Source organism: Pipistrellus hanaki, assembly GCF_964339955.1.
Source record: "Pipistrellus hanaki genome assembly, chromosome: 3".
NCBI classification, from domain to species: domain Eukaryota; kingdom Metazoa; phylum Chordata; class Mammalia; order Chiroptera; family Vespertilionidae; genus Pipistrellus; species Pipistrellus hanaki.
This window is the reverse complement of record NC_140505.1, coordinates 140,287,602-140,300,051: the sequence shown is the minus strand read 5'-3', so window position 1 is coordinate 140,300,051 and position 12,450 is coordinate 140,287,602. Positions and strand designations below refer to the sequence as shown.

The 12,450-nt window shown below is 49.6% G+C and overlaps 1 protein-coding gene across 4 annotated transcripts; it reads right to left on the bottom strand.

Moving 5' to 3' along the window:
* Nucleotides 1-1,791: 1,791 nt before the first annotated feature.
* SMUG1 (single-strand-selective monofunctional uracil-DNA glycosylase 1) lies at nucleotides 1,792-10,953 on the bottom strand. 4 transcript variants are annotated; one of them, XM_084879026.1, is made up of 5 exons: nucleotides 10,876-10,901; nucleotides 9,785-9,924; nucleotides 5,715-5,915; nucleotides 4,331-4,635; nucleotides 1,792-3,092 (listed from the first exon to the last, which is right to left on the bottom strand). In XM_084879026.1, the coding sequence occupies exons 4-5, from the start codon at nucleotides 4,622-4,624 to the stop codon at nucleotides 2,565-2,567; spliced, it is 822 nt and encodes a 273-aa protein (XP_084735152.1). In that variant the 5' UTR covers nucleotides 4,625-4,635; nucleotides 5,715-5,915; nucleotides 9,785-9,924; nucleotides 10,876-10,901; the 3' UTR covers nucleotides 1,792-2,564. The 4 variants fall into 4 exon arrangements, with proteins under 4 accessions (XP_084735152.1, XP_084735151.1, XP_084735153.1 ...); XM_084879025.1 differs by lacking the exons at nucleotides 5,715-5,915; nucleotides 9,785-9,924 and having other exon boundaries at nucleotides 10,876-10,953; XM_084879027.1 differs by lacking the exons at nucleotides 5,715-5,915; nucleotides 10,876-10,901 and having other exon boundaries at nucleotides 9,789-10,869.
* Nucleotides 10,954-12,450: the final 1,497 nt, after the last annotated feature.

Below are 12,450 nucleotides of genomic sequence, written 5' to 3'. Positions count from 1 at the left end.
TACCCTGAGTTAGCCCACCTCCAACAGGTTTAAGGGCAAAGACTGCCCTCATTTCAGATGCCAGCTGAAAGTTCAAAGGTCCCCGGGCCACCTATACTTTTTTTTTTTTTCTTCCCCCCACCCAGCCTCCCATACTTTCTCCCACCTATACTTCTGGCTATAAGTTCAGGGGTCCCCATGACACCCTAAGGTTCAATAATTTACTAGAATAACTCACAGAATTCTGTAAAGCATTCTACCTACAATTACAGTTTACTATAACGGATACCAATTACGACCAGCCAAATGAGCAAACATGTAAGGCAAGATCTAGGATGGTCCAAAAAACACCTTCCATGCCCTTTCCCACAGAATCATGAACCACCACCCTCCCAACACATCCATGTGCCCCCCAACCGGGAAGCTCACCAAAGCCTTGTATCCAGGTTTTTATTAGGTTCACTATGTAGCCATATCTTACTGAAATCATGGCCCTAGCCAGTTTTGCTCAGTGGATGGAGCCTCAGCCTGTAGACTGAAGGGTCCCAGGTTAAGGGCACATGCCCAGGTTGTGGACTCCATCCCCAGTAGGGAGCATGCAGGAGGCAGCCGATCAATGATTCTCTCATCATTGATGTTTCCATCTCTCTCCCTTCCTCTCTGAAATCAATAAAAATATTTTAAAAATCAATTTGTGTTTATTTTTTTTATATAAAATCATTTTGGGGTACAGGAAAAAAAATTATTGTCCACATGGTTGAACTCAATCTCTAGCCCCCTCTCCTCCCTGGAGGCTGATATCGCCTGGCTCAAAGCCCCAACCCTCTACTCGCGTGGTTGGTCTTTCTGGCATGGTACCCTCATCCTGAGTCAAGCTTCATCATAAACTCAGCTGTGGTCCAAGGGATCCACCATGAATAACAGAAATTCCTATCCCTTGGGAAATTCCAAGGATTTAGAGGCTCCCTGTAAAGAACCAAGGACAAAGACCAGTAAAATATTTATTATACAATGTGGGGTGTAGAGAATGGGGAGGGCTCAGACACTTATATTAAAAGTCTTAATTTTGAAAGCTGGCGATGACCTGTGCCCGAAGAGCCCGTGTGCTCCTCCTTAAGGGGGTCTCAGGTCCGTCTCTTCTCCCAGCTTGACTCACTTTCCCAACCCTTGCCAAATGGGCACACCAACCAGCCATGCAGCAGACATAAGAAATGAGTGAGCTGCCGATACCAGGCTCCCACCCACCCATCACCTGCTCCCCAGAGTGCCCTGAGAGGAAGACAAACCACTGGACAGGCCCCTAGCAGAGACCCGCTGCTTTGGTGAGGCAATGGAAACGTTTACATCACCCCCCAGCTACCCAAGAGAACCCTTTGCAAACTGCTGGAGGCTAAGTCCTCAAAAGGTTGAATGAACTCTTTCAAGGGGCTGAAAATCTGCATGTTATTACTTGCTGCTGGAACAGCAATTCCCCCAGCCTGATGGTCCTTTACTGTTCACCAAACCTTACCTTTGATATGTATATCTGCTTTGCTAAAGGGAAAAATGTGTGAATGAAAGCCCTGGGTCTGGAGACTCGGAGAACTTAGTCCCTTAGCTAAGCCGCCCCTGGCTTTCCCCCATGCCTCCCAAATTTGTATTTAATGTCTAGTATCTAGTTTAATTTACGTCACAACCCCTTCTCTAGATTCCTGAACCCTTGCAACTGCAGAAAGACCCCAGCACCAACAGTAAAGAGATAGGAGGGAAAATCTAAACTACCACTTTCCACCCCTGTCATGTTCCCAGAACAGGGAAAAAGCACCAACACAAGACGATTTAGGAGCTTTTAATGCTTAGACTGAAAAATCACAGGCTGGGTTTTTCATAAAGTCATTGGTCCATCTCTGGCAGGGCAAGTCTGCCCTCTCCCAGGCCACAGATGGAGGCTAAGACTTGTCCCCAAGGCCTTCAAGTGGAGGGCTTCCCTTGTAGTGCAGTGACCGCCCAACCAGAGGCAAGAAAAAAAGAGGTAAAATGAGCATCTGTGTGCCAGGTACCACACAGGCACTTCAAGTGTTATCTCAGTTAACCCCGCACCAACCCCATGAGACAGGGATCCCCACTCTACGGAGGAGGATCCCAAGGCTTGGAGAGGTTAATCAACATGCCCAAAGTCAGGTTCACAGTCTCAAAAGGTCTTTGAGCCTTCCCCACTCTGCCACACCGAGGAGAGGGGCCAGGCGAGGAACACGGCTCTGTGAGAATGGGTGCGCATCCCGGCAGGATCTTTTCTCTAAAATAGCCAATGCGACCTTGGAGGTCACTCAGCTGAACACAGGCTCTCAAGGAAACAGCGAAGTAAGCAGTTTGCAGGTGGTGCCTCTCTGTGGCGTTAGGTTCCAGAAAGGCGATGCTCAGAGGGAGGGGAAGAAGGCGGGAATCAGGAGAGCGAGTCGTAGTAGTGTCAGCACTGCCGTGGCGGGTCCCAGCGACCAGCCAGCCGAGGAGGGTCTTCCTGCTCCAGTCCAGGAGGCGTGTGGGCATCCGTCACCCAGGAAGGACCTGGGGGCGTTGAATGGGTCCCTGTGCCGGGCCCCGGGGACTCACTTCGTCAGCAGCGGCAGCAGCCCCAGCTCATTCAGTCTCTCCTTGGCCGCCGGCTCCCAGCCCTTGTTCGCCTGTGGGCTCCGAGGGGAGGGGTGCAGGAGCCCCTCCACCTGGACCTCGGGCATCAGGCCAGCCAGAGCCCGCCGCGCCCGCTGCTCCGCCAGCCGCCCCACTCCCACCACCAGCCGCACCCCCAGCAGCTGCACCTGCCGCTGCAGAGCCGCGTCACAGAGCCCGAGGAGCTGTTCCCGCTGCTTGGCAGGCAGATCGGCGGGGGTGAGGTTGCGCCCGCTGGGAGCCAGGAAGAGCAGGGGACACAAGTTGTGGACGAAACAGTGACGGAAGAAAACCTCGGGCTGCCCACAGAGGTTCCGGAAAAAGCCCCAGAACCGGGCACCACTCACCTCTGACTGTGGGCACTCCAGCCCCAGCACTGGCCGCTTAGGGTGTTCTTGAGGAGGGGTCGACACGGAGCCCCCGATTCCCAACCAGTCCCGGACTACACTCACTTCCCCGAAGGGCACCTGTGGAGGAGAGAGACGTGAGGGTTCCAACGGGAGGCCTGACCCCTGTTCTCTGGACCAACTGCCCCTCCTCACTCTCCCATGGGGATCCAGCCTGAACACCTGCTCACACACCCTGCCACCTTCACCCAAAGGCTGAGACAAGAATGCCTCAGCCTGCCGAAGCCAGTTTGGCTCAGTGGATAGAGCATCGGCCTGCAGACTGTAGGGTCCCAGGTTCGATTCCGGTCAAGGGCATGTACCTTGGTTGCGGGCACATCCCCAGTGGGGGGTGTGCAGGAGGCAGCTGATTGATGTTTCTCTCTCATCGATGTTTTTGGCTTTCTATCCCTCTCTCTTCCTCTCTGTAAAAACTCAATAAAATATATTAAAAAAAAAAAAAAGAAAGAATCCCTCGTCCTGTGGTTTGATCTTGTCCCTTTTCCTCCAATTTTTCATTGTGGACTGTGACCCAGAACCTATTTGTTTGCCTGTACCCCCACTAGCCCTCGGACTTGTACAGGGAGTTCACGGGGCTATCGGGCCCTTCACAAGGCGTGATGGGTAGCACTGAGGACAAACGGATGGTCTGAGGCAGAAAGGCTGCCAGGGTTCGAGGAGGCACAGGGACACGGCTGACCACTGCTCTCTGGGTGCCCTCTCAGCCCCAAGCCTCAGGCTGTCATTTCCATCGATCATCATTGACCACCTTTCATCCCCCAGTGGGGGTCAATAAAAGCGATTGAGCCTCCTGCCCTGAAGCCTCTTCCCCTCCCCCACCTGCCGCGCACCCCACCAAGGGGCAGTCACTCATCCCCGGGCCTGAGAGAGAAGCAGGCAGCCCCGAAGCCTGGCTCTGGGCTGAACCTCTCCTCGGCTAAGAAACAGAACACAGGCTGCCTGAATACGCTGCATCGGTTCCACACCCAGCCCTTCCATCAGTCTCTCCTGAGGGCCCAGGAGTCCTGGTCTCTCTCCCGATTCCAACCACGTTCTAGGGAGAAGGGAGATCCGGTAAGGTGAGGATGGGGCTAGCGGAAGGAAGGGCTCTCAGAGGCAATTAGTGAACAGCTCACAGAGGAAACGGAACTGCATTAATGTCCTTGGTTAACTGCGGCAGCGAGGCCGGGAGGGTGTGTGAGACCCACAGGAGTCCCGCACACCCGCAGGCCCACAGCCGCACACATACTCCTCCTCCTCCTCCACAGCACCCACCCTGGAGCCCCCCACGCCACCCCCAGGGACAGCCGGCCCGTTACCCCGGTCTGGGCCATGCCGAAGGGCCCCGGGTTCATGCCCAGGAAGAGCACTTCCTTGGGGCCCTGGCAGTAGCGGGTCACGTAGCTGCGATGTGGCTCCCACGCGTACTCCACGGGGTTGTAGATCATGCCCACGGGCTCCGAGAACTGCAGCTGGCTCAGCTCGGCATTGAGCCGGAGTTCCTCCCCCAGGAAGCCCTCAGCCAGGCTCCGAGGGCAGGGCTGGGGCTCCGCCGGGGGGGTCCCGGCAGGCTCATGGAGGGGTCCCGGTGGGAAAGCCGGGGGCACAGCCATGTCACCGTCACCTGGAAAAGAGATGGACAGAGCCCCCTCAGCCCTCGAGGGATCCAGACTGGCCAGGGCTCCACTACCATTTCCTGAACTCGAAAAAGACTGTATCAGTCATCCTCCCAACTTCCAGGCAGGACTAAGCTCATCTCAGTTCTTGGTAATGAAAGGACCTCTTCTCTCCCAGCTTCAAGTATCCTCCCCTTCATTCATCAGCTGGTGAGAATAACCCACCCCCACTCCAGACCGCCTTTCCGTCAGGCTAGGTCTTGAGTCACTAGTACCTAGACCATGGCAAGTGATGATAAGCTTCCAATAAATGTCTACTGGTGGCAAAATTTCAGCACCTTCAATGTCACCCTTAATAAAACAAGCCCAGCCAGGATGAGCTGTGTCCAGGAAACCAAAGTGCTGAAGAATGAGATGCAGTGCAAAGCCATAGCTCATAGACTAATTACTAAGGGCTAATTACGATAGCTCCCAGGTGGTAAGCCGGTGCTCCGTGCCAGATACACCGCATTGACACTCATAACAACCCCATGAGATGGGTGTTATCGCTCCCATGTCACAGGTGCGAAGACTGAGGCTTAGCAAGATCAGCCAACTTGCCCAGGGTTATGCAGTTAGCAAGTCATGAACCTGGGATTTGAACCCAAACTATCTGACTCAACACTGAGCCCTTAATCACCCAAACCATCTTGCCTGAGATCCATGTCGGCAAACTGCAGCGGCTCTCGAGCCACATGCGGCTCTTTGGCCCCTTGAGTGTGGCTCTTCCACAAAATACCATGGCCTGGGCGAGTCTCTTTTGAAGAAGTGGCATTAGAAGTTTAAGTTTAAAAAATGTGGCTCTCAAAAGAAATTTCAATCGTTGTACTGTTGATATTTGGCTCTGTTGACTAATGAGTTTGCCAACCACTGACTTAGATGATTCACTCAGCCACCCTAATTCTACAACCTCCCCAGCCCAGTCCAGCTTCTTGCCCACATTCAAGAATCCTCAGTGGTAAGTGGGATGACTACCAGACTCTCTTACAAGCAATGTAACCATGGTCAGTCTTTGGTTTCCTCATCCAAATACTAAAAATAATAATACTCAATAATATTGATATATTGCCGGGACTAGTTTGGCTCAGTGAATAGAGCGTCGGCCTGCGGACTGAGAGGTCCCGGGTTCGATTCCAGTCAAGGGCATGTACCTTAGTTGCGGGCACATCCCCAGTAGGGGGTGTGCAAGAGGCAGCTGGTCAATGTTTCTCTCTCATCGACGTTTCTAGCTCTCTGTCCCTCTCAATTCCTCTCTGTGTAAAATCAATAAAATATATTTTAAAAACACATGATTTTAAAATAATAATAATAATAATAATAATAATAATATTGATGTAAGAGTGATTTCATTTATATGTGTGATCTAAAAAGCAAAATAAAAGAACAAGAACAAAAACAGGCTCATAGACACAGAGAACATTTTGATGGCTGCCAGTGGGAGAAGTGTAGGGGGACTGGGTGAGAAAGTGGAAGGGATTCCATACAATATGGTAGTCATGGTGAATGTAGAACATAGGGAACATAGTAGATAGGACTGTAATAACTGTATGGTGTCAGAAGGGCACTCGATTTATCGGGGTGATCACTTCATAAGCTGTCTAAACACTGGGTTGTACACCTAAAAATAATATATTGTATGTCAACTGTATTTGAAAAATAAAATTATTTTAAAATAATATTAATATGCCCAGCTGGGCCCTAACCAATTTGGCTCAGTAGATAGAGTGTCAGCCTGCAGACTCAAGGGTCCCAGGTTTGATTCCAGTCAAGGGCATGTATAATACCTTGGTTGTGGGCACATTCCCAGTAAGGGGTGTGCAGGAAGCAGCTGATCCATGTTTCTCTCTCATCAATGCTTCTAACTCTCTATTCCTCTCTAAAAAAATCAATTAATATATATATTTTAAAAAATACACCCAGCTGGTGTGGCTCAGTAGTTGAGTGTTAGTCTATGAACCAGGAGGTCACTAGTTCAATTCCCAGTCCAGGTTGCAGGCTCAACCCCCAATGGGGGGCATGCAGAAGGGAGCTGATCAATAATTCTCATTTATGTTTCTCTCCCTCTCTCTGAAATCAATAAAAACATATTTTTAAAAAATCCTACATAATAAAAGCCTAATATGCTAAGTGTCTGACGAATCATTCAACCATTCGACTGGTCGCTATGACACACACTGACCACCAGGAGCAAACACTCCGACTGGTAGGTTAGCTTGCTGCTGGGGTCTCGCCCAAACTGGGTGAGATCCAGGCCATATATACTCTGAAGCCCTCCCTCGGTCCCTCCCCCTTTCTGATTGTGCACCTTGGCCTGGCCTGCACCCTCTTGCAATCCAGGACCCCTCAGGGGATGTCGAGAGCTGGTTTAGGTCCAATCCCTGCAGGCAAGGCGAAGGGACCCCACAGTGCACGAATCTGCGCACAAGGCCTCTCGTATAATATAAAAGAATGAGATGTTGCATGTAAAGGGGGAGGAAGGGAAACGGGGAAAAGAAGAAGAGATGGAAGGAGGGAGAAAACAGGGGGAATATTCAAGCAAGCTTTGTAACCTGTAAAGGCCATTCCTTCCAATCTTTCTTCTCACCACTGCCATGCAAACCCAGTATTCCAACCTGATCATACCACTCACACTTTCAAAATGCCTTTCCTACCCCAATTCTCAAAATTTGCATGTGCCATTTCTACAGACACTCCTTTAAGTCGACAAGATTGTGACTCCCCTACTCTCCATACATCCAAATTATACCCATCCTTTAAGCAGCTCAAACTACCCTTTTAGTAAAGCCCTCCCTCAAAACACTGCATTTGCCACAGCCACCCGACACTTGAGGCCTGGGAATCTGTATTTGAACAAGCTTCCCCCAGGTGCTTCTGATGGTTGTTGAAGGCTGAGAACCACTGTGTGTCACTAGGATAAGTACCGTGTTTCCCCGAAAATAAGTCATCCTCCGAAAATAAGACCTATCGGGTCTAGTAATAATTAATGTCATTTTTAACATTCGTTTAAAATCTTGCTTGGCGTTGACTTGTATTGACATAACCTTCAAACACGTGGTATCTACAGAACGTGTGAAGTGCAATTAACAAGTTTTGCTTGAAAAAGTTTGTGTTTGGTTTGGTTTTTGTTGCAAAACTAGGGCTAAGAAGATGGCGGATGAAGAGCATATTCGGCACTGCATGCTTTACGAGTTCCAATTAGGAAGAAAAGCAAGTGAGGCTGCAAAAAACATCTGTAGTGCTCTTGGTCAAGATGCAGTTAGCGCCAGAAAATGCCAGCGTTGGTTTGAGAAATTTCGCGTGGGAAATTTTTCGTTAGATGACAAGAGTGGTCGAGGCCGTGTGTCCAATTTTGATCAAGAAGCTCTTCAAGCCGGGACCGGTTTGGCTCAGTGGATAGAGCGTCGGCCTGTGGACTGAAGGGTCCCGGGTTCGATTCCGGGCAAGGGCATGTACGTTGGTTGCAGGCACATCCCCAGTAGGGGGTGTGCAAGAGGCAGCTGATCGATGATTCTCTCTCATCGATGTTTCTAACTCTCTATTCCTCTCCCTTCCTCTCTGTAAAAAAATCAATAAAATATATTAAAATAAAAAAAAAATTAAAAAAAAAAGAAGCTCTTCAAGCTCTTTTGGTGCAAAATCCTCAAATTACCCAACAAGAGCTTGCGACAACTTTAAATTGTTCACAAAAAAACAATTTCCAATCAATTTCGTGCACTTGGCAAAGTCCAAAAGTTTGGAAAATGGGTTCCTCATGAGTTGACCGACAACAACCGTAATCAAAGAGTCACAATTTGCAGTTCGCTCCTCTCTCGTCAAAACCGTTTGCCGTTTTTAGAGCAAATTGTTACCGGAGATGAAGAATAGGTGCTGTATGTTAATTTGAAAAGGCGGCCTCAATGGTTGGACAAAAATGAGGCTCCGCAGCCGACGCCAAAACCTGACTTGCATGTGAAAAAAGTGATGTGTGTTTGGTGGAATTTTAAAGGAATTCTTCATTATGAACTTTTACCATCTAACCAAACCATTACAAGTGCAGTGTATAGTGCCCAATTGGAAAGGTTAGCCCAAGCTTTAAGAGAAAAAGAACCCGCGCTGATTAATCGGAAGGGCGTAATTCTTCACCACGATAACGCACGACCACATACTGCAAGAATCACTGCTGAAAAACTGCGCCAGTTGGAATGGGAAGTTCTCCCTCAACCTGCATATTCTCCTGATATTGCCCCTTCCGATTACCATTTGTTTCGTTCTTTGCAAAACTTTCTTCTTGGAAAAAAATTTAATAATGAAGAATGCCTCAAAAATGCATTGACCGAATTTTTTGCATCAAAATCACAAGAATTTTACAACAGAGGGATTAAAATGCTTCCTGAGCGTTGGGCACAAGTAGTAGAAAACAACGGCAACTATATTGTTGATTAAATTTTGTTGTATTGTTTAAATAAATTCGATTTTAAAAAGTATTAGAAAACGACATCAATTATTACTAGACCTAATAGCACAACTTTGGGAGAAAAAATTAATATAAGACACTGTCTTATTTTTGGGGAAACAGGGTAGCTTCTTCATAGATTCACATATATCTCCCCCCTCAATGTACTTGAGATCAGAAGCCAGTCACTGCACAGTTTCCCTCCATAGCTGCAAGGACTTGGGTCTTATTAAGTAGTCAGTGAATACCTGCTCAGCTCTGTCGATCCCTATTTAAACTACCTTCTGCCAGGAGCCGTTCCTGATGGACTCCGCTCCACTTCCACATCCTGACTCACTGAAGGCTCAGCTGCCCACCTGTATGCTGCCCCTTCCCAGGGCTTGCCAGACTGTGGGGTGTTCCCATCAGGGCTGGACCTCCCATAGGTAGGTCCTTTCTCCCTCTCGACCCTTGCCCAGGTTAGGAACTCAAGAGTAACCCAGATAGGAACTCAAGGTTGACACAACAGCTTGATCTGTCAACCTGTTCTCTGACCCCAGCCTGGAAGAGAAGGGGGCGGTGGGGATCAGGGGCCAAACTTAGAAACTCCTTCCCCAGTCTGATCTCAGAATTCTCTAACTGATCTATCAGCTGGCTACCCAGGGCCAACTGACCTCAAGCGCACGCTGAGAGGGGAGCTGTGGGACTCAAATGTCTCAGAGGCTCTGGCTTTGCAGCTCCCCAGGCAGCAACATTAGTGGGTTGGCTGCTCCGGAGGTGGGATCTCTCTCAGGCCAGAGCGGGACCTCCCTTTGATTTTCAGAGTCCTACGCTGGAGGCAGCAGGGCTGGGGGCACACACAGTGACAAGGGTTATCTTCAGCGTTCCAGGGTTTCAAAGCCTGATCTGACAGCAAGAGCCACAGGATGGGTGTCATTTGACTCAAATTCTGGTCCAGATTTCAACTCTACGAAGTTCTCTCTAGTCACTTAACTCTATGAAATGAAAATGAGAAATTCCCCCTAACCTACCACCAGCAGGTAACTCATTTATTTATTTTTTCCCCCCAATATTTATGAGTCTTTTACATGATAGGTACTGTAACAGTCTGTTGCTTGGTGGGGAAGAATTCCCAAATGAAAAGAGCGTAGGCCAGGCTCAGAAACCACTGAGATGACAGATAAACAACTGTAATACACTATGGCTGGAGCTTTAATGTCCCAAACAAAATACCGTAAGAGTCCAAAAGAGGAACTTGGAAGTACTATCTAAAGTCATCAAGAGCCAGAGCCTTAAGACACGTACTAGTAGATACTTTATAAAAGACAGTGTCATGTCACATTAAGTGCAGAGGAAGTGGAGGTGACCCAGCGGTAAGTCTGGACACGTTGGCTCTCTGATACAGAAAGTGAAGAAGCGAAAACACTCTCCACTCCCGTCCCTATGGGCACCCCAGGAATCCACAGGAACAATCGGCAAATCCTCAACGCCAATAATTATAATAAAAATAACAGAGCATGCGCTCAGAAACACCACTTCATCCTTGCTCCTGGCTCCGAGGGGGGCAGACGAGGAAGGCTCCCTAAGAAACCTCCGCGCGCGCCCCACGGGAAAGCCTCGGCCCCGGGCCTCCAGGGCTTCCAAGGACTCCGCGCTCCCCGCGCCGGAACGAACCCCGAACAGCGCAAGGGGCCCCAAAGCGCAGACATTCCGACTCCCAGCTTGCGGCCCCCCCGAAGCGGCGTGAGCCCCGAGCCTGCCCCCGGCACCCCGAGTTTCTAGCCTCCAACTTCCTCACCTGGCCCAGCTGCCCATTCGGTTTCCGATTCCTTTTCCCCGCCCCCGGCCGCGGAGAACTGTGGGAATCGTAGTCCGCTTTGCTTAGGAAAGGAGATTGGCCTAGTCGCGGCCACTTCCGCCGGAAATGCTCAACTCCCCGGAAAGCGTGCAAAATTAGCGCTAAGCGGTGTTGGGGGTTGTAGTTTATTCTTCACTTCAGGGGAAAATTGAGAAGTGAGGGCCAGGCTTCTTAAGGACCTCGAAGATCCTGGGTTCTAGCCCTAAAGGTATCAACCTTCCATAGCCCATCCACAAACTTCCCAAAGGGATTAAGAATCAAGGAGCTTCAACCCTCCCCAACCTCTTCGCTCACCTGAGGGTGATAAGAATGATTAGAAGCCATTTCTAGCCCTTCTGTTGCTCCAGGTAGAAGAGACTTCTCCTTTGCAGGCCTCCGAGGACTGCATGTAGAACATCCACAGAGGCACTTCTGTCATCTCCTAACAACTCATTTTTTACTTTTATTTTTTATTATTGATTTCAGAGAGGAAGGGAGAGGGAGACAGATATACTAGTAAACATCAATGATGAGCCCTGACCTGTTTGACTCAGTGGATAGAGCGTCAGCCTGTGAACTGAAGGGTCCCAGGTTTGATGTCGGTCAAGGGCACATGCATGGATTGTGGGCTCCATCCCCAGTGCGGGGAGTGCAGGAGGCAGACAATCCATAATTCTCTCTCATCATTGATGTTTCTCTCTCTCTCTCTCTCTCTCTCTCTCTCTCTCTCTCTCTCTCTCTGCCTCCCTCCCATCTTCCCTCCCTCCCTCCCTCCCTCCCTCTCCTGTACTCTCTGAAATCAATACAAAAATATTTTTAAAACAACAGCAACATCAATGATAAGAACCATTGACTGGTTGCCTCCTGCACACCTCCTCCTGGGAATTAAGCCCACAACCCAGGCATGTGCTCTAATTGGGAATCACACCGTGACCTCCTGGTTCCCAGGTGGGATGTTCAACCCCTGAGTCACACCAGCCAGGCAGGGCAGCTAACAAGTCTTAATAATGGCTTTGAGTCTCCTTGGCTTTACCATTTGACTTCTCTCCCTCCTCTGCACTACTATTTGCCCAGCCTTATAACCTCCCATCATTCCCAACCCTCCCCCTTCAAATACTATATCCAGGACACCACTCCGGACCCATCGCAGTCCCATGGCTGCATTCATAATAGTCCATTCTCCCCCCCCCCCCCCATCCCCAACCCAATACCAGTGTGCATAGCTGTCCCAGTCACAGTTTTGTTCTGGTCCTCTGTCTGGTTCTGTTTCCGTTTCATTAGACTTGGAACCCCTGAAATCAGTGATCTTCTAGATTCCCCCCACCTCCAGCCCTTGCACACATCGGCACAGCCATGCCTGAGATCAGGCAGAAGCGAGGTCTCCCTGCAGGTAGTAAGAAAGGAGACCAATAAACCCAGAACAGGAAGAAGTGAGGAAACCAGGATGCTACCCCTTCCAAGCCTCTCCTGCTCTCCTACGAACAAACAAAATATTAATGGATGCAGCAAGAGCTTCAGGGAACTATGAGCAGTGAC